This window comes from Larus michahellis, chromosome 11 (assembly GCF_964199755.1).
Source record: "Larus michahellis chromosome 11, bLarMic1.1, whole genome shotgun sequence".
Taxonomy (NCBI): Eukaryota; Metazoa; Chordata; class Aves; order Charadriiformes; family Laridae; genus Larus; species Larus michahellis.
Genome location: NC_133906.1, coordinates 18,134,449 through 18,157,575, shown reverse-complemented (window position 1 = coordinate 18,157,575; position 23,127 = coordinate 18,134,449). Strand labels below are relative to the sequence as shown.

General features: G+C 51.5%; 1 protein-coding gene across 1 annotated transcript; it reads left to right on the top strand.

The window, feature by feature from the left end:
- Positions 1-1,279: 1,279 nt before the first annotated feature.
- Positions 1,280-23,057, top strand: CSF1R (colony stimulating factor 1 receptor). The gene is made up of 21 exons (XM_074603471.1): positions 1,280-1,489; positions 6,686-6,931; positions 7,705-7,989; positions 8,522-8,658; positions 9,421-9,580; positions 10,452-10,641; positions 11,693-11,808; positions 12,069-12,189; positions 12,878-13,068; positions 13,719-13,831; positions 15,930-16,056; positions 16,547-16,651; positions 16,963-17,073; positions 17,592-17,754; positions 18,340-18,440; positions 18,586-18,704; positions 19,461-19,583; positions 19,689-19,800; positions 20,122-20,221; positions 20,849-20,954; positions 21,406-23,057. Exons 1-21 carry the CDS (start codon positions 1,441-1,443, stop codon positions 21,535-21,537), a joined length of 2,907 nt encoding a protein of 968 aa, XP_074459572.1. The 5' UTR covers positions 1,280-1,440; the 3' UTR covers positions 21,538-23,057.
- The last annotated feature ends 70 nt before the right edge of the window (positions 23,058-23,127 follow it).

Genomic DNA, 23,127 nt, shown 5'->3' with positions numbered 1-23,127 from the left:
TCAACTGCCACCTCTGCGCACACATTTTGGAAAAGCCCATCTCTTTCTGGCCACGTTTCGCCGACGGTGTCCCTGTCACCTCCCCGCTGGTGGGGCTGCAGCTGGGTGCAGCTAAGGCAGAGCTGGCCCCAGGCAGGACCTTCCTCCCCTGTGCTTCCTAGCCCTGTCAGGTGGTGGCCATAACTTCCCACCCCAGAGCTGCCATGAACTGTCATGAACTTCTGCTGCAGCGTGAGGTTACCCAGAGACAGAGCAGAGAGCAAGGGGCACCCTGTGTCTGACTTGACCTGCTAACATCTTGATGACTTGAGTGTCCCTGGGAGAGCTGTGTTGCTTCAAGCCTACCCTCACCCCCTCTTTTGGAAGAGGTACAGTCCAGGGGAGGGTTAATGAAGTGCCTAATTAGTGCTCCCAGGTGCCTACTGGGTTGTCAGTTACAAAACAGCTTCAAAAAGCCTTCCCACCAGCAAGGCAGGAGGACTGGGTGGGATGGGTTCCTGGACAGGAAAGGTCCCTGCTTGAGCCATGTGGCTTCCTGATGGTGACAGGGCTGCTGTGAGCACCAGGCTTGGAGGTGCTGGGAGAGGAGAAGAGCAGGGGTCCCTGTGTGTCCCCCAGCCCATCTGGGGACAACAAAGGGTCTGCAGGCTGAACCCCAACATGGGGAAGGCTGTGAAGGTGAGCCAACAGCTGGTTGGGCTTGACCCTGCCTCCGAATGGTGCTGGAGTGGGGCTTGAGCATGATCCTGTGTGGCCACAGAATCCATCTCTGCACCTGGGACCATGTTCTTCGTTAAAACAAAATAGTTTGTCATCTGCACAAGCCTTTTCCCACCTGGGAGCTGCCTCAGGTTGAATCACCTTTGCTGGGCTATTGTAAGGGAGTCAGACACGTTTCTCTGTGGGTCCTCAGGGCCTGAAGCCAGCAAGAGCCACCGGGCTGGAGGGAAAACTTGTCCTGCTGAGGTAAAATGGAGTCCCTTGCCACCGAGGCAGGTCCCAGCCTGTCTCTCTGTGTCCCCAGGCGGGTGTGCAGCAGTCCCTGGGGGTTTGGGCAGCAGTAGCCGCAGCAGATTGGGGATGTCCTCAACTCTGGTATGGTGTGGTGTCCCCTGCCAGCCCTGGCGAGCAGTCTGGGGCTGAACCCCTCCCTGAGGCAGGAGGGTGGCCCTGCAATGGGGTATGTGCATGGCCCCACCTCTGCCAAGGGGGTTTGTCACCAATGACGTCTCAAAGCATCGCTTTCTATCTTTTTCCCCCCCCTTCTCGTTTCAAAAATAAACAAGAAAAAAGGGAATTTCTTAACTTGTGGTCAGAAAGGAGAAGCTCCTGCTGAGGGAGTGCTGGGGAAGGTGCCCACGAGGAGAGGCGCCCGCTGCTCGAGAGGATCCTTCAGCCGTGTCCCTGCTCCACACTGGGGGCACCACGATCCCTGGGGACATGGGTCCTGCTCTCCTCCTGCTGCTCACTACAGCCAGCATCTGGCACGGTAGGTCCACTGGGCCCCCAAAGCCCGCTGGTGTCTCCTTGTTACTCTGGGGCTGGTTTGGGTTGTGGCAAGAGTTTCTTGGGTATCTGGTGTGAAGTATTCCATCCCTCCTTGGCTGAGGAAGGGTGACAGGCTTGGTGGGGCTGGGGACCAGTTAGTGCTGAAGTTGGACTAATGGGCATTTGTGGTGGCAGAGGATGAAGATGGGCTCCCAATTGTGCCTACTGAAAGCCTACTGTGGGCTCGGACGGTCCCTGCTTCTGGAGGCTGCTTCATGAGGCAGCCATAGCTGCTGTGGGCAGATTCAAGGAGCCGCAGCATTGGCAGGGAGCAGGCAAGAGAACACATCTGTTCCATGGCTCCACTGGAACAGCCTGCCCAGGGAAGTGGTTGAGTTGCCATCCCTGGAGGTATTTAAAAGACACATAGATGTAGTGCCGAGGGACATGGTTTAGTGGTAACTTGGCAGTGCTAGGTTAACAGTTGGACTTGATGATCTTAAAGGTCTCTTCCAACTAAAACAATTCAATTCTATTCTATGGCACAGCAGGGAAGAGACACCAGCTTGGCTTTCAGCGCAGACTTGGCTATAGCAGCTTCCTGAAGACCATCCAGAACTGGCTGTCATTATAGAGGGAGAATAGTGGTGGAAAGAGGGGTCTGTGCTGGTCTGTGCTGGCTCTGGAGCCAGCTGTGCTGAGGGCTCACTCTTGGCTGCCTGCAGCACAGCCAGGATAAGGCCAAGGGGTATGGAAAGGTGCACGTAGCGTAGGAAGAGCCTCAGCAGTGGGCAGATAGCAAAGGGAAACATCTTGCTGTTTGGGTCTGGGTGGGGTGAGGAGTAAGGAGAGATTCAGCAAAAAGTATGTCCTGAGGGAAGCTGTCTCTGAAACAACCCTTTGCCCAAATGGGTCAAGAGCTGGAGATGCTTGGCCTTCAGGTGAAAGAGTTGGGAAAGCTGGCTGCATCAGCACCATCTGATGCACCTTGTACCCGGCTGGAGACATCTGAGGATTGCTGTTTTCTGGTGGTGCTGGCATACAAAACAGAGCTATAGAACCAGGTATTGGACATTGTGATAGAAACAGAACTCAGGAAGCCAAGGAGGGAAAGGTGAATACGTTTGGTTTCTGAGGTCTGCAGGGATGGCCAAGAGGCAATAAGCCATCGACCTCAAGAAAGAGTCACTAAGCCTGTTTTGAGGTTACCAACCAACCAGAGAGAAACCAGTATTACTAATCTTGCGTCTTAAATGCTGGCAGCCTTTTGGATCTTGTGTGACACTTTCCTTCATTATCCTTTTGAGCTTGCTCCCCACACAATGAGACTATGGTTGGGAAGACAGTTTAAAGGGGCAATCTAGTGGGAAAAGCATTCAGCATGTAACAGGGAGGCAATGTATCCCTCTTGCGCCGCTGCAGTGTTTGTATTTTCAGCACAGAAAACTTGCATCCTTCTCGCTGTTGCGCTGCACAGTGTTTCACTTCAAGTCACATCTTTGATGTGCTGAGCAGGCTTTTTCCAGGTCTGCTGTGCTGGGAACTGGGTTGTGAAGGCTGCAGGTTTTTGATTTCTTATGTTTTTTTAAGATAATGGGGACTAGGCAGGTCTGATGTAGATTTGTGAGAGGTCGTTGTGATATCTGTCAGGATCTCTCTGAAGGTTCCTTGAGGCTCTGGGCAATGCAGGTCACTAGCTGTGACATCCTCGTCAAGCACTGTCTGCCATGTCAGGGTGTTAGACACACACTTGTCTGAGTACCACCACTGTTGGCCATCTGCAGCATGCAGCTGCAGCATGCCAAGGTTGTCCAAAGCAATGGTCTCAAACTGGAGCCAGATCTTGACTTCTTTCTCCCACCTCTTGATTGCAAGTGCATCTTCTGAGAGTACCCAAGGCTGATGTCTTATGACCATTGTGAACTGGGCTCTTGCTGGAGGAGTATCAGGGGCTCAAATCCCAGCCGCAGATCAAGCAGAGGAAAGCTCTGAATCCTGAGCAGCTCACATCTGTGTTCTTGGATGCCTTGAGAGGTTTTTCCTGGGGTTTCTTTTGTTTTCTGGTTGTGGATCGATCTAAATCTCTGGGGTAGAAGCCCCAAGCAGAGATGTGATGAGTAACCTCTTTCCTCTCCCCCTGCCCCCCAGATACTGTAGGTGGCTCTGGGGAAGGTGCTGCCAGAAACCAAGCTTTTCCTTGCCATCACGGAGTGGGGAGCAAGGGGGGGTCTCAGGCCTGTTATGGGTGTCTCCCAGGGCCAGATCTTAGCCTAGTTATCCCCCAGGACAAAGTCAAAGTCCTGATAACTGGCTTCTGCGGTAATGTTCTTGAGCCTCCCTGTCTTAGCAGCCCTCACTTCTCCTTCTTCAACATTTCCAAACCCTCAGCAGAAGAAAGTAATGTTTTGGCTGGCATGGGAGAGGCAGGGACGGAATCTGCAGCTGTAACTAGAGGTCATAGTTACACAACCCAAGTGTGGTAAAACCTTTGGCCAGCAGTTACTGGCAATGCTGCGGAAGCTGCTGGAGAGCAGCAGCGAGACATCCCTGGGCTTCGTGCAAGATTGCACACTGGTCAGCAGGGAGAAAGCCTCCCCCAGCAGGCCTGCTTCCCCATTCTGGAAAGGGACCTGCTGGTCTGAGTCATCCCCCAGCACACACGAAGTAGTGAACACTTGGATGGCCTTTACCTGGCATTGTCCTGCATTTAGTGTGGTGGCTGTGACATTGACAGGAGTCTGCAGTGGTAGCCTGAAGGCTGCTGGCTTCTTCACTGGTATGGGGAGCAGCTATCCTGAGACTTTTCTGCCCATAGCATCTCAGTGGTAACTGGAGGTTGATGACGACAAGCACCGAGAGTAACATGACTCTTGTTTTTCTTGTCCTCCTGCTTGTGGCCAAACCAAAGACCAGTTACAACATGGTCTTTCCCGGAGCCAGTTTGAATGCAGCCCTAAGGCAGCGTTTGGCTCCCTCATCAAATAATGCTGAAGCCCTGGACATGGAGGGACAGCTAAAGCAGAGGGTAGGTGAGGGAAAAACATCCAGTGACAGGGAGTAAAAGCAACAGAACTATGTCAAGTCCTGCTAGAAAACACAGCTTAGCAAAAAGGGAGGAACGTTGTACTTCAGATATGTGGAAAATGTGGCTTTGTAAAGGATTCTGGGATATGTTTTTCTCTGCTCTGGGAATAAATGAGGCTTTTCCTGTTTCCACAGAAAGATAAAAGCATCACACACACAAAAAAAAACCCATCAGGGAGATAAAATGTCAAATATTCCATGCTCCGAAGCTCCCTGTCCTCTGCTTCTTCCCCCAGGGCCAGTGAGTTTGATCCAGGCCTTGTTTGGGTTTCCCCTGGACAACTGCATCCCTGTCACGCACCAGCAACGCTCTCCAGGGCCTCGAGTCTCATATTCCCAACCCTTTGCTGCATGGAGGGAGGCATCAGCCCAAGACTGCTTAAATGATGCTTTCGGAGCTCTGATGGATGGGCTCTGGTGTTCCAGCCCTGAGCACAGCTGGTAGCAGAGGATGCATATTTGTACCTCGGGCAGTCGAGAGCTGGGAGCAGGGGTGGACGAGGATGGGTCCGTGCTGCTTCTGTTGGCTGTGTTACAGAAACAACGTCCAGTGCCCAAGGCAGCACCTGGGAACAGATGTGCTTTAAACTGTCTTTGCATAACCATGAGCAGCCTTCCCTTCTCTCCTCCCTGCAACAGGCCGGGGCAGCGAAGGGCTGTAACACCTGGCCACTGCTCCCCTTCCCCTGCCGCATGGACTAATAGTGCCATCATACAGTGTCTTGCCTTCTCACATTTCCCAATGATTGGGGTTTTTATGTTCGTTTTGAGAACAAATCTTTCAACTAAAGAGCTCCTGCGAGCCCAGAGCAGTCTGCTGTAGAGTTTCAGGCATCACAAGAACAAAATCGGCCCTTTTTTTTTCCTGCTGCCACCACTCCAGAGCGGCACTGCCTGCAGCGACCTCTTCCACGAAGAGCAATGACTTGATAAATTGGGCAGCTACCTTTCCGCTTGCTATTATTTGGGCCTGGGTGCGTATCCCTTTAAGATGTGAGGATGGGTTAGCAACCGGGAAGGAAAGCAGAAGTGGGAGAATAGCCCTGGATAGGGGCTGGAGGGTGGTGCGGAGCCCCCCGAGCGCAGATAGCCATTTGCAATGTGTTTCCTGTCCTCCCCGAAGGCCTGGCGTGGGGGTGGCAGTACTGCTGCTTCCCCAGCCCCACGCCACTGATTCATTTCTCACTTCCCCCCCCCCCCACCCCCACCCTAAATATAGGCGGTGACTCAAAGAACTCGCTGATGAGGCAAAACAGGGAAAAAAATATTTCCCTCTGACACTGAGGGCTGGAGTGGGACGCTGGTTCCCCTTTATTCAGCCAGCAGAGAAGCCATCTTCAAAGTAGGGATGGCAGAAATCTAGCTGGGTTGCAATGTCGGTGTCAGCACGGCCTGGTGTGCTGTATGGACAACTGCAGCTATCGGCTTTCATAAGCCATTTAGCTTTTCTGTGCCTCGGTTTCCCACCCCCGAATACAAATAATGATGCTGACTCGCTTCATAATGCTTTGATGGTATCTGTGAGGAAAACACACTGTTTGACTCTATGATAAGGTGTAAATAGGTGTCCTTCAAAATTCATCACCCGGCAACCAAAAAAACACTCTTCCCAAAAGGCACGGACTGAACTCTTGCTCTGCAGAAACTTTCCAGGTCTGTTCTAGCTCATCACAGCACCAGTACAACAAAGAGAGCCTTAACAAGCTTGGCTTAAACTTCACCAAATGGTGCTTTGTGCTAACCAAGTTCACACAGTAGCTCCGGCTCTGCCACAAAAGGAAAACTGTTGCAAGAAGAGGCAAAACCCAACAGGAATAACTTCCAAGCTAGCATCTGGCCTAATCAGCTCCAGATGATTGGGTTTTTTCTGTCTCAGTGCTCTAAATATTCACATGTGGGGTCTTCTCTCTCCCCTGAAATTCATTCCTTGGAGTATCAGGCTGTATCGGTCTGGCGGGATGGAGAATGGCTGGAGTGACACAAGCCAAAAAGCCAGCTTGAATCCCAAGCCCATCCTGCTGCTGAGCTACTCCATGCTCAGCAGCGTGAACTCCAACAGAGCATCATTAGGGATCATTTTTGCGTCCTCACTCTTTCTCTTTTTCCTTCGTAGGCTCAGCATCCCCAGTGATCAGCCCTGACCTCCCTGCTCTGGTTGTCAACACGGGCGATCCAGTCACCTTGCACTGCTCAGGAGAGTCCGAGGTTGAATGGAAGAGCCGAAAGGATACATTCAGCAACCACACCAGCAGCACGCTCAGTATTCCCAAGACCACTTACAGGGATACCGGCACCTATAAGTGTGCTTATGTCAACAGCAGCGACAAAGGCATTGCAACTGTGCATCTGTTTGTGCGAGGTAACCATGATTCCCTCTTCCCACGTACGCTGGCAGAACAGCCTTCTTTCAAGGGACCATGGCCATTACTCAGGTCCTCTCTATGGCTGTGTTGCCGGGGGGGAGCAGTGCAGGCCCCTACATGGCAGGGGTTCACCCACAACCATGTAAGCCCAAATGCAATGGGCTCATGGCTGAAGCACTGGTGTAGAGTACAGAGCATCTACATTTCATGCGTATCTGTGAATGGCCTGGACCTCTCCCTCCGTTTACCTTGGCTTCCCTTCCTGAAAAAAACAAGGATGAAATTCTGTTCGGTGTTGTAATGAGCAGTGAGACCTGGAAATCAGAGAACTGTATTGTCACATCCTCGCAATGTGACCTGAACCCCAAATATTCTTTTACCCCAGAAGGTACGCTGTGGTAGCCCCACCACTTGAGTTCCCCTTTTCCCATGCACCAGAGATCCTGTCCTAGACAGGAAAGCTGGAAGTCTGATAAATAAAACTAACACCATGGTGAAAAGTTTGATGAGAGGTAAGCATATTTTTCAGGCGCTCTTCCCTATGTACATTTGTGAGTTGATTGCTGTGCTCTCCTCAGATCCCTTAGCTGGAATTGGGCTTGTCGTGTGAGTTTTTGGAGGCTGAGTCAGGCAGGCGTTGAGCAGGGCTGCCCCAGCATCGAACTCCCACTGGGCAGCAATGCTGGAGACTTGCCTTTGCTGGAATGTGTTTCTCAGCTTCAATGCATTTTCTGATCCCGTTCTCCGACCTACCCTGTTTCCTCCACAGATCCCAATAATGTGTGGTACATCCCAACTTTCCGGATCTTCGTGACCAAAGGTGGCAATGCTGAGTTCCCCTGTCTCATCACAGCCCCTGAGTATGGATCTAGCGTGACTCTGATAACAGATGATGCCTCTCATCTCTCACCTGGGACCAACTATTCTTTCAGTACTGAGAAAGGAATAACACTGTACAATGTGCAAAGCAAGCAGAAGGGCTTTTACCGATGCCAAGCAGTGATAAATGGAAAAATAGAGAAGTCATCAAGAATAAGACTGATTGTGGAAGAAGGTAAGGGATTGGGGTTACTGCTGTCCTCAGGGACACAGCCATAGCTAAGCCGGCCACAGCAAATAGTTAAGGAAAAACTCCTCATCAGTGGTGGGAAAGACCTTCTGAACGTGCAATCTTTAAAGAGTATTTAATGGAGGCAAAATTCCATCAGCTTCTGGCAAATTGGCTCCTTCAGGTGGGTCACCAGGCTTTCAGCAGTGTTCAAATCTTTGCATGCACTATCACAGAGCAGAGAAAAAAGCCCACCTATCTCCCTGATGCACTGCAAGTCCTCAGGCCCTGATGCTCAGGAGATAACCATGGCGGAAGGTTCCCCTTCTCTTTCAACCCACGGTGCTGACTGCGGTGCTCTCCCCAACGTTAGACATAGACGCATGCACAAAAAGGAGTGATGATCCCTAGGGAAGGAGAAGGCCTGGGGTAAAGAGACTGAAGAGGATGGAAAGGAGAAGGCCCTGGGGAGTGTCCAAAGCGCACACGGTCACTGGACCAACTGATGTTGAATCTTTCTCTGCTTGCCTTTGTGTAGCACTGGAGAAGCCTGTAGCAGTGACGATGGACCCTGTAGACCACGTGCGAATCGTGGGCGAACCCTTCGAAGTCACTTGCAGCGTAATTGCTCCTTCCCACAAGTATGACATCAGATGGGTGACAGCGGCAAAGAGCGTAAGTTGTGCAGCTTCAAGGGGGTACAGGGCTTTCCTGGAAACCGGGAGACGCAGGGTGGTAAGAACTGCCCACACCCCAGTCACCTGCAGCAAAGCCTTGAACTGCCCAACAAAAGCAGCTTTTCGAACAAGCTGTAGAAATCTGAATATGGCCATCTTTTCCTTCAGATGACATAGGGTTAAGAAACACCTGCCCATTGTCAGGATCTTGCTGCAAGAGAGAATGCAAATAGGTTGTTTCAGCTGAGTTCCTTGAGTGGGAGCCACCGCACCTACTAAGGCAACATTTTTCCACCCAGCCCTGCCAGGGCTTCTGAAGCAGCAAAACACGTTCAGGACAGGCAGTTCCCCGGAGAAAAGATAAAGGTGAAGAAAGGGAATGCATTTTAAAATCTCTGTTGTCCTGACTTTTAACTGCTAGATGGTTAGATAAGGTTTGCTAGCAGTCCTTATTATATCTGATGCCTTTATTAAGGAGCCGATATAATGCGCAAGATATGTTTAGATCACACAATGTAAAGCCAACTTGCAGGAGAAGGCTGACAATAGCTATAACCATTAACTGCTGTGGAATATCTGCCCTGAATACTTAGGTTTAATATGTCTCTTGGTCTCCACACAGATGGCTTTCAGTGACAGGGGCTCTATAACAGTTCAGTGTCCCAGAACAGGAGGGGGCGGGTATTTGCTTGTCGTAAATATTCAGTTCCATCCTCTGCCCTTCCAAGAAAGTGTCTGATGTTCCCTCCCTGTCTGACAGGTCAGGACAGATAAAAAGAGAAGCTTTGAAAATGAGAACTACTTCATCAGTGATGTCCTGTCCATTCCAGCGGTGACCATGGAAGACAGCGGGAAATACACTTGTATAGCTAACAATTCAGCAGGATTCAGGAATGCCTCGACAATGCTTCAGGTAGTAGGTGAGTGCTTCCCCAAAAGACCAGGATGGTGTGGGTTGAACCACCTCTAGCCTCGAGTATTTGCTGCGTCTGCCTCCATTTTGTTCCTAGTTTTGTTGTTGGAAACATCATTGTCGCTTGTGCCTGAAGGCTCACATGAGAACCGTGGAGCTGACAGGAAAGGAACTGGTGTTCCTTTCACATCTTGAGGGACTTGAGGACGTTATTTGGATTCTGGATGAAAAATCAGAAAGCTCTTCTCACTTTCTGTGTGTTTATAAACAGCTTTAAAACAAAGTATCCTGTTAGGTCCCATGGATGTGTGCACCTTCGGGTTCCTCAGATGGTCTCGAACCTGATCTTCTCCCTCACTGAGCAGTTCCTCATTCTCCCGGTCCCTGTCTTTGCCTTCTGCGACTTGGGCGGTGCCGCTAGATGTATCTCAAGATGGAAAATTCATCTCCACATTTGTAGGCTGGGGTTTGCTGATGACCCAAGGCCGCTGCATACTATGGCTCAGAAAGAGGGCTTGGCCTGAGTTATTTCCAAGTGACAAGCCAGCAGTTTAGCTAAAGGGCCTGTCTTCTATGGACGGTCAGGAGATACAGTTTTAGCCTCATCACTTGTGAGGATACAGCATGTAAAACCTCTTTTCCCATGAGAGTTCACTAAGATATTTCAGCTCTCCTCAGGCAGAGTGTAATCCAAGCTGCCATGACAAAGCAGCAGCTTAAAAGTACTCCTTTGGCAATATAATCTGTGTGATGCCCCATTCCCTCCTGCAGTCTCCCAGCTGCCCTTTCCAATAATGGTCCATTTATGAAGCTGGTGTAAGCTTGTTGCAGGTCCCTGAACATGCCTGTTGACGGTCATGCTCTCCTCCGTCCTGCAGAGAGAGGTTATGTGTTCCTGACCCCAGTGCAAGCCACCAACCAGGAGGTTGCTTTGGGAGAGAGTCTGAAGCTGCAGGTCCACATTGAGGCTTACCCAAAACTTCTCCGCTGGGGCTGGGAGCACACAAACCCCTTGAAGAACTCTGGGAGTACCACATTCAAGGGCGAAATGATCTCTAGAAACAACTGGTATGTGCTCTCTCTCTTCTACGCTGCCCATGGCTTGTTTCTAACAATGCTTTCCTGGTGAGACAGGCAGACCCCATTCTACTGGCTCACAGAAAACTCTCTGGTTTTAAAGAGGGGAACTGTTCTGCCTGCCTTCTCTTTCCAGTATTATCACAAACCACAGTGAGCAGGTCTGATCAGGTCAAGGAGGACACCACCTCTGTCTAACTTGGCAGCCTTCTCTTTAGAAAACCTTGTGGAAGTCGCTATCATATTTGTGGTCTGCTTGTTCAAGGTTGCACTCTCCTTGCAGGAAGAAATTGCAGGGGTGGATGAATGGTGCAAAAAACTGAATTCTCTCGCTGCTCCTCAGACCTGTCCCATTCTCTCCTGTCTGGAGAGTGGCATTGTATGCCCCATGTCAAAAGAAGCCAGAAACATTGTATAGGATAAGACCTAATGGAGAGCACAGCCCCGCTCTTCCAAAGCCTACAGTCAACCAAGGCCAAAAGGAGACCGAAAGAAAGAGAATCATTCCATTTGGTGGGGAGTTTTGGCAATTCCCCTTTCGTTTTCTTAGAAACCCAAAATAATCCACAAGAGGAACCGTGCCACTCAGCAAGGATGGTTTTAGGGCAAACTGTCTTGCATTGGGGTCTGAGAAATGGGCTGGGGGCAGAGGGGACTGGGCACTAGGGACTGTGACTTGATGGGCTACAAAATGGGAGGAATTCTGTCAAAGGCGGGAGGAACCAGCATCCTCTGGCTCTTCAAAGGCAATGATTTAGACGTTAAACTCTCCTTCCTTTCTGAATGTTCACCCACCTGTAGCCTTTCAGAGGTGCTGTGCACTTGGTGGCAAAAGGTCTTCCTTCTAAGGAAGACCAGACCCTCCCTGCTTCCCTGAAGAAGCAAGTAGCAGATTCCTCTCGTGGGCTGGGATTAGTGCTGGGAAGTGTTCATCCACTCCGGGGCACAGGAAGCGACTGCATCTCACTGAGCAAAGACTGTGAGTGCTTGAGTTCCCCCAGCACAGCTTTCTTCATGGTGTTTACTCTCTCTGTGCGAGCAGGTATAACAACACACTCTTCCTGAACCGCCTGCAGGAAGAAGAGGGAGGTCTCTATACATTTTATGCCCTCAACAATGAGACCAATGCATCAGTTACCTTCAGTATCTCTGTGAAATGTAAGTGCTTGGCATTGCCCGTTCTTTCAGCCTGCTTGCCCTGGGGCTGCTGCCCAGCTGGCAGCAAGCGGGGTTGGGGTAGCAGGGTGCTTCCAGACCTGTGCCTACTGGACGCACAGCCAGCCCAAACCTTGCTATAGCACAGAGGTTCCTGGTGTTGCACACATCCATCGTTGCACACATGCAAAGCAAGTCAGAGCACAGGGAACATGCCCTTCCTCTGGTCATAGCATTCACTGTTTATCTGCCTTCCCCAACAGCTCCTCCGAGGGTCTGCAAAATCAAGGTGCCAGCCAATGACTCCAGCATCCTTCAATGCATGGCCATCGGCTACCCTGCCCCACGCATTGAGTGGTACCAGTGCCCCGTTCACTCTGACAGGTAAGAAACGCCCAGGAGACTGAGCACCTCCAGGGTGAGCGCTTGCCCTTGCTATGCTGGCATTTGCCGAGCAGCAACACCACAGGCCTGCTTACAGGCAACGTAGCAGAGCCTGTTCAGTAACAGCAATGGGCATGTTGCCCTGCCAGAAAAAGAGGATCTTGGGGACTGTCTGAGGAGAGGGGGCAGGTACCATTCCTAAAGTCTTGAACATGAAGAGTTCAGCCGCCTGTGATTCACTTTCCCCCAGTGCTTTTCTGAGGAACATGTGGGTCCCCTGGAGAAGTGCTCTGGTGTTGGTTGCTGGAGAGCTGCATCCTGGATGGTCCTCCTAGTCATCTTTCTGGGACCTCCACAGGGCTGAGGCTCCGCAGAGCACAGGATTACTGAGCTGTGGTGTCATGGGAGGCAACTGCAGCTGCCTGGACAACAGGGGTGGTTGTGTATCAGCACCAGCCCCATTCAAGGAGGGAACTGCTGCCACAGCTGTAGCCGCATAAAGGCAGTTAGGGCTGTGTCTATACAGGGCTTTGATGTTCAGGGAGAGGTCTTTTAACACGAGTAATATGTCTTATAGAGCTGCAGCCCTAATTCCCAGTGTCTCCTCTCTAGTCTGTTACAGGCACCAACTCATGAGCAACTGTGCTGCGGAGGAACACTCATTCTCTCCCGTTTGGTGTCTCTGCAGATACAACGAGGACTATAGGTTGCTGCTGAATGACTCCAGTCCTCAGGTGGTGAAAATGTTGCCCTTCCGAGAGGTGGAGGTGGAGAGCGTTGTCCCGTTCCAGGAGCTGGGTGCCAATTTCACCTTCTGCTGTGTGGCCATTAACAGAGAGGGGAACTCCTCTGACATGTTTCACTCCCTCACCATCACCAGTAAGATACAAACCGGTATCTTGGCAGAGTGGGGGAGAATCTGGGGACTTCTGGAAGCCAATCTTCCTATTCATATGTCCCTACTGTCTTGCAAGAGAGGTGGAATAGATTCCACAAGCCCTCTGTCTTCGCAGGAGGTGGGAGGCTTTGGCGTTTGCCAGTCCTAGGAGCCATGTGGGAATTGCTGGCTGGGCATAGCCTGGCACCAAAGGCAGAGCCGTGCCATGAACCGCAGGACCCAGCTCCAGGGCGCAGCCAGTGGTTGCTCAGCCCACTGGAGTCCAGGGGTTGCATCTTTTGATGGGCCTGTTCTTGCTGCGCAGATCTTGGTCCCCAGCCAGTCTGACAATGTGCCTGGTGCTGATTGTGTGGAAATGAGGGTGCACGGGGTGGGGGGAACCATTGCAATCTTGAATTTGGGATCAAGAACTTCCCTCAGTTCCCAGCAGCTCTCTTGGGTGTCTCTGAGGCCAGTGCTGGGTTATGTTGCATAGCTGGGTCGTGTTGCATACAAGGGAAGCCCAAGTGAACAGCTGGGAAAATGCAGTTCATTTTGCATGGGACTGGGGTTGAAGAGGGATGGGAGATGGGGTTGAAACAGGGGTGTTTTACTCATCCCTGGTTGGTTTTTTTTTTTTTTGCTCCCCCAGGAAATGTCATGGCACCGCCCAACAAGCTCTTCAGCCCCATTCTCTCCACCTGCATAGGCACGTCGGTCCTGCTGCTCCTCCTGCTCCTCTTCCTCCTCTACAAGTACAACCAGGTCAGATTCCCTGTTGCACAGCAAGGGCTGCAGGGCTTGCCCAGCCTCGGGGGCCACCCTCCCTCTGCTGGCAGCCCCAGGCAGGGAGCGTTCAGCTCGGAGGTACCAGCCAAGCTGCCTCCCTCATCTCCGCAGCCTCCTGACTTCCCCCTCACGCACCAAACCCTGGTAACCAAACCAAACCAAACACCAAACCAGGTGTTACCACCCTGGTAACACCTCTCCCACCCCACTCAGTCTTGTAGCCAGAGGTCAACGTGGATATTCCTTGGTGCCAGACAAAAGTGCTCGCACTGTGCTGTCAGTTGCAGCTGGTTTTGCTCTGGTCACCATGAATCCACAGTCTGAATTAAGGAGGAAAAAAAAAAAAAAAGTGGTTTGCAACTTGCATCTACTTTTTATTCTCCTCCCTGCTATATAAAAAGTTGTCTTTATGAGGAAACAGGATGATGTTAGAAGGTGTTTGTCTCCAGGAAGATTTGGTCACTATTTTTATACAAGAACTTGCCCCATTTTCTCTGCAAGACTCATTTTCAGCAGTTGGATTCCTTCTCAGTTGTTCCCATAAGCTGTACCAATCAATAGCCACCTCTGCTTCATCAGTGGGTGAAAATCTCCTGGTTTTCAGCTCTCCCTTCTGGCACTCTTCCTTTGACAGACCATCGAGGCTGAAAATTTTTCAGCAAAGTTCTGGTGCCGGTTGTCGGAAGATCCAGCAGAGCCCTCTCCCAAACAAGCACCTACAGCTTTATGGGCAGAGCCGTCTTTGGCCAGTAATCCAGAGACAGAGAGAGGGGTGGAAGGATGTGTAGGCACAGCTCTGAAGAAATAGCTTTTTTTTAGGAAGGCCTTGCAAGCCCAAGAGAAGCAGAACATGTTGATAAATCTTATCTGTCTCAGCCACGGGCTTCTTGAGCCCTGGCTGATTCCTGCGGTGTCAGGTGAATCGTGGAGCAGAAAGCAGCAGTGCTCACCCTCCGGGAGCAGGCGACAGCAAATAAACTGAGTGGAGGTGGCTTTCTTTATGAGGGACCTCCACCAGGAACTGTGCTGCTTGGAGCATCCTGCCGGGGCCTTTTTCAACAGCCTGCGTGGGCATGGCTGTTCAAATCTCAAGTGAAGGAAAAAGAAGCAGTGTTGGGGAGAAAACAAACAGATGCTTTGCATCAAAACTGCAGATCTGTTTGCCTCAGTTATGGTCCCTCATGCCTGTGTGAACCCAGTTTTGAGCATCTACCCATACGCTGCACTCTCCTCTGCAGCTGCCGAGGGGAAGTGGTGCGGAGAACATTTCAGCACACACCTCCCAGAAGCTGGGGCATAACGTGATTCATCACAGCCATGGTCATTCCACCCAGGCTTCCCTGTGTCTGTCTTGATGGACCTCGGATCACCTTTGCCACTCTGGGGTGCGGGTCCTTGCCTGTCTCCTTGTACAGGAGCAAAGGCCACGCACAGCATCCTCCTGCCAAGCTGTTTCACTGCCTTTCTCTGTGTTTGTGCCTCCAGCCTGGCTCCCTGGCCCTCTCACCATAATGACAACACCCACCACAAGCTGGCAACTGCCTCTGCCCACAGGCTCCAGCACTGCTTCTCTCTGTCCTTGCCTGGTTACTTCTGCCATGAGATTCCTGGAAAAGAGAAGACATTCTTACTTCTCTATGTCCACTTGTTACCTTCCACTGTAAGGGAAGCGGGACTGGGCCAGCTCCACCGTTCTGCTGTGCTCAGCAGCCCAGGGTACCAAGGAAGGAGACAGAGCGGGGACACCTCCCTCCAGCACCAGCTGGGCACTGGCAGCCACTGGTATTGTGGGACATGCTGGGTGTCCCAGCTCTGTCACCCCAAGTGAGGGCAATGGCCAGGAGGCAAGAAAGAGGCAAGAGAGTCTCCCTCAGTCATGGGTGACAACTTGGGGGGACTTCATAACAGCAAAGGGATCAGGCTGCCCAGACAAAGCCTCTCTCAAGAAATGTTTGGTCGTCTGAAACCTAGGTATTCCCCCTGTGCCTGCAGGGTGAGAGGTAGAGGGCGTGCTGGGACTAGGGAACCCTCAGGACTTGAGGAACATTGAATAATTGGAGTCTCTCCCTTACAGAAACCCAAGTACCAGGTGCGGTGGAAGATCATTGAGGCCTGCGAAGGGAATAACTACATCTTTATTGATCCCACTCAGCTGCCGTACAATGAAAAATGGGAGTTTCCCAGAAATAACCTCCAGTTTGGTAAGAAACCTTCCTTGCTGCTTGCCTGGTGGCATGCAGCTCACCACAGAGCTGAAATGCTCCAAGGAACAGAGCCAAAGCAACTGGGCAACACACAAAACTGCATCCAGCCATTACAGCAGCATCCTTAACCAGGCCTTGCGGTCCTCTTCCACACAGGGTGGCAAATGTTAGGGTGTAACCCTCCTCCAGCCCTCCATTGCTCTAAGGAAGGTTGAGAGGACCATGTCCCTCTTCTTGCATCTGGGGTTATTCCTAATGCATAGAGCTGGGGAGCCCATGTTTGGACATGGCCTCTTTCATGCCATCTTTGCTCACAGTAGAGTTCCCCTCAGATGTTAACCAGCTCCTGACTAAGGGATGTGTCATCCTGTCTGAGCTCAGCAGGAATCTCCACCCACCAGACATCCTCCTCAAGGCTGTGTGCAGGACAACTGCTCAGTCTCTCTCCATAAAGCATCTTATAAACACTATTTTTTCCCCTCTGCAGGAAAAACCCTTGGAGCGGGAGCCTTTGGAAAAGTGGTAGAAGCCACGGCTTTTGGGCTGGGCAAAGAAGATTCGGTCCTCAAAGTGGCTGTGAAGATGCTAAAGTGTAAGCCCAGAGCAACTTGCAAAAGCTGAAATCCCCCAAGCTCGTTGTTCACCACAGGTGCCAGTGCTCCCATACTGCAACATCTACTTTCTAGGTGTTTCTGTGATCAAGCACTGGGTGCTGGAGTAATGCTGCTGTTATTTTTGTGAACACATGTGGCCAGAGGCACAGAGAGAGGCCTGTTTCCTCTCTGAGTGTGTCTCTTCTTTTCCTTCCATCTCTCTGTCTACACCTCTTTCTGTCTTCCCCCACCATCTCTTCCTTGTCCCTCCCTCCGTCCTTCACACAGCTCTTGTCCTCTTGTCTTACAGCATCGGCAGACACAGATGAGCAGGAGGCTCTCATGTCTGAGCTGAAGATCATGAGTCACTTGGGACACCATGAGAACATTGTTAACCTGCTGGGAGCATGTACCTATGGGGGTAGGATCCCACAGCCCTGCTTCCCCCATGGCTCCTCTGAGGTTGTTACCTCTCCTCACTCTCACAGCAGAGACAGCTGATGAGCTCGGTGGTCTTTTTTGAACCTAAAACTTTGCAAGGGCCTGTGGACTGGCCGTTTCCAGACATGCTTATAGAATGACAGAATGTCTTGGGTTGGAAGGGACCTTTAAAGGCCGTCTAGTCCACCCCCCTGCAGTAGCAGGGACATCTTTAACTAGATCAGGTCGCTCAGAGTCTCATCAAGCCTGGCCTTGAATGTCTCCAGGGATGGGGCCTCCACCACCTCCCTGGGCAACTTGGGCCAGCATCTCACCACCCTCATTGTAAAGAACAACTTCCTAATGTCCCATCTAAACCTGCCCTGCTCTAGTTTAAAACCATTGCCCTTCGTCCTGTCGCTACAGTATGGGTTCTGCTGCCCCTCCCAGGGAAAGCAGTCCTCAGGACGGGTCACAGTAGCATCACTTCTTAACGAACCCTTCCTGCCGCTCTCCCAGGCCCAATCCTTGTCATCACCGAGTACTGTCGCTACGGAGATCTGCTGAACTTCCTGCGGAAGAAGGCTGAATCCATAATTATTCAGGATTCTGCTCTGGACACCTCTTTAGACAGCACTGCTGATTACAAAAACGTTGACCTAGAGAAGAAATACATCCGCAGGTAAAAAGCAGGGTTCTGATGGCCGCAGGGCTGAGCAATGCAGGGCCTGGGTACTTGGTGGGAGAAGCGTGAGGGCTGTGCCGGGGAGAGGTTAAGGCCAAAGTTCTGGGGACTTGCAGAATACCAGGATGTAGAAGCCACGGGGGATGCCTGTGTTTAGACTTGGTTACAATTCCAAGTTTTTCAGCGTCTTTGACAGCAGTTGTGGAATATCCCACAACAACAATAAATCCAGGTTTCAATCCAATCTGCCCTCCCACAACCCGGAATTAGAACTTTTGGGATTCCTGCACTTTTGGGCACGTGGGGTTTGTAGGACAAGAAGCTGAGTGCTCCACATCAGCCAAGGGCCGTCCCTTGACAAAAGGGGAGCAGTACTTGGAGCCCCATACCACCGGGCACCCGGGTCCCCTTTCTGAATCGGCCTCAAACGTTGAGTTTCCCTGTGCCCTGAAGCCTCCAGCTAAGCCGCACCTCCTGCGGGCAGGGATGTGGTTTCTTCTCTCAGTGGATGTGGAGGAGGGCAGAAGGTACTGCTGGAGGGTTGCTAACAGCCTGCCTCCATCTCTGTTTCTTCTGACTCAGTGACAGCGGCTTTTCGAGCCAAGGTTTGGAAACATATGTTGAAATGAGGCCTGTGTCGTCATCATCATCATCTTCAGCGTCAGATTCTGCGCAAGCCAGGGGTGAGTTAAAGGCTCATTTCCGAGTTTTCACGATTTCCTTATTCTGGCCATCCCATCTGGTTTAGCCCCAGGGAACCAGGATACCGCATAGCTTGCATTACTCACCAGGTTTGCAGCAACTCTAAAACTTTGCTTTGAATTTCAGGGAAAAGCTCAGAGGAAGAAGATGAAATCAGGGAGGACCTCCGTCCCCTCAATCTCTCTGACCTGCTACTGTTCTCCAGCCAGGTGGCCCAGGGCATGGCGTTCCTCGCATCAAAGAACGTGAGTGCCAAGAGTCCAGCTGCCCCCAGCACCCCAACTGGGAAACGCCAGTCCAGCCAGCAGGCACAAGAGGTCCTGTCTGCATGAGGCTCCGGGTGTTTTTGGATGGGGTGGCCAAGCTCAAGCGAGCTGCTGCTGGAAATGGGCCTCTGCTCCATTTGTTGGGTTCAGACGCGCTGGGCCACGGTGTCTGGTGTTCCCTTCAGAGCCTTTGTCTCCCATGGGCTCTGGCCAGGGCAGCGTTACGGGGGGGAACCCAGGGCTGTGCATCGTGATGGTCTCAACATTTTCTCCCCGGCTTTTACATGAGGTCAGGAACTTTGATGCGAAGCTTTCTTGCGTTGGCAACTTCCCCACTGCCCTGGGGACAAGGAACTGAAAGTGGCCGTTGAGCTGTCTGCCAGAGCTGGCTCAGAGTATCAGAGAGTAACTAGCCATATGACTGTTTCAGAGATGAGGGCATTGTGTCAACAGCCCCTGGCTCTGAGCCTCCTTCCATAGGGAACACAATGGCCCCACGAGTGATTAAATGACATGGCATGAAATGTCACAACGTCTTAGTGCTGCAAATGAAGTGGTTGAAAGAGGCCATGCTCCTTGTACACGACACAGAGCCCCTCACAGGGGTGTTTCAAGCAGCACGTGTTCCCCTTGCCCCTACAAGTGGTGTTTTGGTGACAGCCCCGGGGTGTAGGGAATTAGCTGGGACTGCTGGGGGACGTTGGCTGGGTCTCAGTTGCTCTGTCTTCTCCCCAGTGCATCCACCGTGACTTAGCAGCCAGGAATGTGCTCGTATCAGATGGACGGGTAGCCAAGATCTGCGACTTTGGCCTGGCCCGTGATATCATGAATGACTCAAACTACGTTGTAAAAGGCAATGTAAGTAACTAAAATAGCGACAAGAGGAGGTACAAGGGAGCACGTAGGACGGTGCAGCGTAAGCTGCCAGCTTGCCCCAGTCTGCAGGACTCCTTGCTCTTCCAGGCCCGCCTGCCCGTGAAATGGATGGCCCCAGAGAGCATCTTTGACTGCATTTACACAGTGCAGAGCGACGTGTGGTCTTACGGCATCCTTCTCTGGGAGATCTTCTCCCTTGGTAAGAAAGAAGCAAGCTTGTAAACCTCCCTTGTTTTCCATGGCTTACCACTGCCCTAACGTCTCTGCAGGAAAGTTTCCAAGAAAGGAGGAAGGCTGACAAAAAAATCTAGAGTTTATCAGGGCTGTAAAACACTGTGTTATGCTTCCAGAGGGACCATTAAAAACAATGGACCCTGGATGACTTGCTGGAGCCCAGAACTCCCTGAGAACGAGTAGCACTGGCTCAGGCGATGCTCCAGGCTGCCTCTTCTCACCCCACAAGGCTGGAGCCTCAAAGCCTCTGATCTGAGACCCACCTCTGCTCCTCTTACTGTCACAGGTAAAAGCCCATATCCCGGCATGGTGGTGAACAGCAAGTTCTACAGCATGGTGAAGCAGGGATACCAGATGGCCAGGCCCGACTTCGCTCCCTTGAAAATGTGAGTGGATGCACCGAGTTGCACACACCAGGTGACAGGGTGGCTGGAGCCGCTTTGTGGGGTCAGGCGGGGAAATGGCACGGGGACCTTGGTCACAGGTCTGCCTGCTGCTTCCAGGTGTGCCTGCCCCTGAGATCCACGTTGGATCCTACCAGGCTGCTCCTTGCTCCTTTAGGAAAGCAAGATCTGGGGCCATCAGTTATGATGCTCCGTCCATTACTTCCTCTGTTTAGGGACAGGAAGATGGGAGAGCTTGTGTTATACGTCTACATTCCAAACTCGGGGCATTTTTCTTTTTTTCAGTCACCTACTTCTGACCCTAGGACTGTGAGAAGACAAGCCCGAGTAGGTTACGGGAGGGGAACGAGTTTAAGCTTAAAGAAAAACGTACTGGAGGCATAAAGGCCCTTGGTGATAGATTAGAGAAGTTTGTTCTATCCCTTTCTGTGCTCACCCATCCCTGGAGCACTGCTCGTGCACTGACCACAGGTTTCATGGACAGGAAGAGAAGGAACTGCTCAGTACTGTGTGCCTGCGATGCAAGGGGCTGCAGGGAAGAGCCGGCAGACCCCCCGGCAGCTTCGCAGCAGCACAGCGTGACAGCCCTGTCCCCGTTTGGCCCTGCAGGTACAACATCATGCAGGCATGCTGGAGCCTGGAGCCCACCCAGAGACCTACCTTCGACCAGATCGGCTGCTTCATTCAGCAAGAACTGGAGGTGCATAAGGAGCAGGTGAGGACCATCGGAGGGGGGGGAAGGGAGACATGCTTTCACCTGCGTGAACATAGCTCCCGGACAACATTCCTGGTGATGTCCCTGTAACTGATGGGAGCAGTTTAGGGTTGGTGGGAAGTGCAGAGAGACATCTGTATTTCCCCTTCCTGAAGGGTTAAGTCACTCCCCACCACGACCAAAGGACACAAAAATACAGCTGCTTTGCAGCAACCTCTATGGGCAGCAATAGGGGTAGCGACATGACGACCACTGCATTAATCCCAATCCATCCCCCTGGATTTGGTGTGCAGCTGGACAAATGGTGCCTGTCCTGCCAGCCAGCCATGCCCTGTGGGCACAGCAAAGGGTAGTGTTGAGTTGGCAGCCCCAGCCAGCCATCCATGCAGAAACCCATGTCGTACCCCACTGAAGGGACTGAAACACCCTTGGGGTTGTTTTTGCTTTGAAGGACTACACCAACCTCCCCTCTACCGCTGAGGAAGACAGCGGCTGCGATACCTCCGGCTGCTGCGAGGAGTCCTGCGAGCAGGAGGAGAGCGGCCAGCCCCTTCTCAAGAGCAACAACTACCAGTTCTGTTAGCTGGTACCGTCGCCCCGGGGTGATCCCTGTCCTCCTGGCTCTGCAGAGCGCACGGGCCTGCTCTGCCCTAGGACACAGACGCCTTCTGCTTTGGCTCTGCTCCCTGTGCTTTCTGAAGTATGAGTGTTACCAACTCCCCCGCTGAAAGGATGGTGCTGGAGTGACTCAAAACCAAGACTCACCATGGGGTCCCTAAAGTCCTATCTCAAGTGTAGCATAGAGTTGTTAGGATGATAACACGCTCCATTTCTGCAAGGTACAGAGAGGTCCCTGTCACCTGCCCTCCCCGCCCCCAGGAGGAGGCTGTGGGGTGTTTGCTTTTTTGTAGTTTTTTTTAAAATACAAGTTGCAGCCAAGTAAGACATTTCCAAAAGTCACTCACATGACTGAGCCCCCGTGTTTTATGAGCACACCTTGAAATTAAAGTCCTGAAGCTGGAACTGCTCCGTGCACCAGCAGCAGCAACTCTTTCTTGGTGGCCCTGCTCTCTTCCCTTTGTCAGTCTGACCCTGGATGATGCAGAGTGAGCGTGTAGATAAAGGTAAAGCCTCTACTTAGCATTAAATACGCATTAACCCCTACATTTCCTTATGCAATCTACCTCTCTGCAGCTGATGCTTCTGCAGGGGTTGTTTGCGTGAAGCGAGCCAAGGAGACAACCGCAGGGTTATGTGAACTTGCGCCACGGTAGCAGGACAGAGGGGCAGTTATTTCTCAGGTAAAATACAGAGGAAACGGGTGCTCTTCCACGTGAGCACCGAACACACAACCCCAATCCAGGAAAGAATGGCAGCTTAAACAGATCTCAAAAAGATCAACATAACACATATCCTACAAAACTTCTGAACTATTAAACGTGTAGCAATCACTGCCTTTGTCCTGATGACAGATACACTCTTGTACATATTTTCCTGAGTGTATTTTAACAGTACCGCTAAGGTAATTTTTTCTCATAAGCTAGGGCCGAATGCCCTTCAACTCGTTTCTCATCTAGCTCTCGTTCAGGCTTCCTACTGCCACAGCCACCCGGTCCTGCCTAGCTAGCAGAAGCAGCTAATGAACCTTCGTAGCTTCACCTGCCTCGGTGGGTGAAGGATCAGTATTCCAGGTACAAACACTGACAGGGCTGAGGCAAACCGCAGCGAGACAGAACTACTGTCACCTAGGGCAGGTGGCCTTTGCCATACTGTGAGCCGTACATTGTGGGCCATTTCTGATTATGTTAAATCTGGTTTTATGCTAACACCAAGTGATTCATTCCTTCTTACTAAATAAAAAGCTAACGTATTTCTATCTGTCAGCATTATAAAGTAAGACGTTTAACAAAACAAGTCTCTTCCAGGAGTTTAAGGACTGCTCTCGGAGGGGATCGGATCAGAGCACGGGTGACGCAGTGGCCCATCCTCTCACACCCTGCAACTCTGCTCCAGTTCTTCAAACTTCTCATTACTAGTTCTCAAAACCATTCAATCTTGTGTAATACAAAAAAAAATAATTATTAAAATCAGGGTTTTAAAGCACTTTGCTCAGGCTGGCCTGTCTGTAATTGGGAAAAATGAAGTAGTTGCTATGCATACATGTAACAGGGGC

Coding starts and splice junctions, on each gene's coding strand:
- CSF1R (XM_074603471.1), top strand. CDS start 1,441: ATGGGTCCTGCTCTCCTCCTGCTGCTCACTACAGCCAGCATCTGGCAC. Junction 1,490..6,685: donor TACAGCCAGCATCTGGCACG/GTAGGTCCACTG, acceptor TTTCCTTCGTAG/GCTCAGCATCCCCAGTGATC. Junction 12,190..12,877: donor TGCCCCGTTCACTCTGACAG/GTAAGAAACGCC, acceptor GTGTCTCTGCAG/ATACAACGAGGACTATAGGT.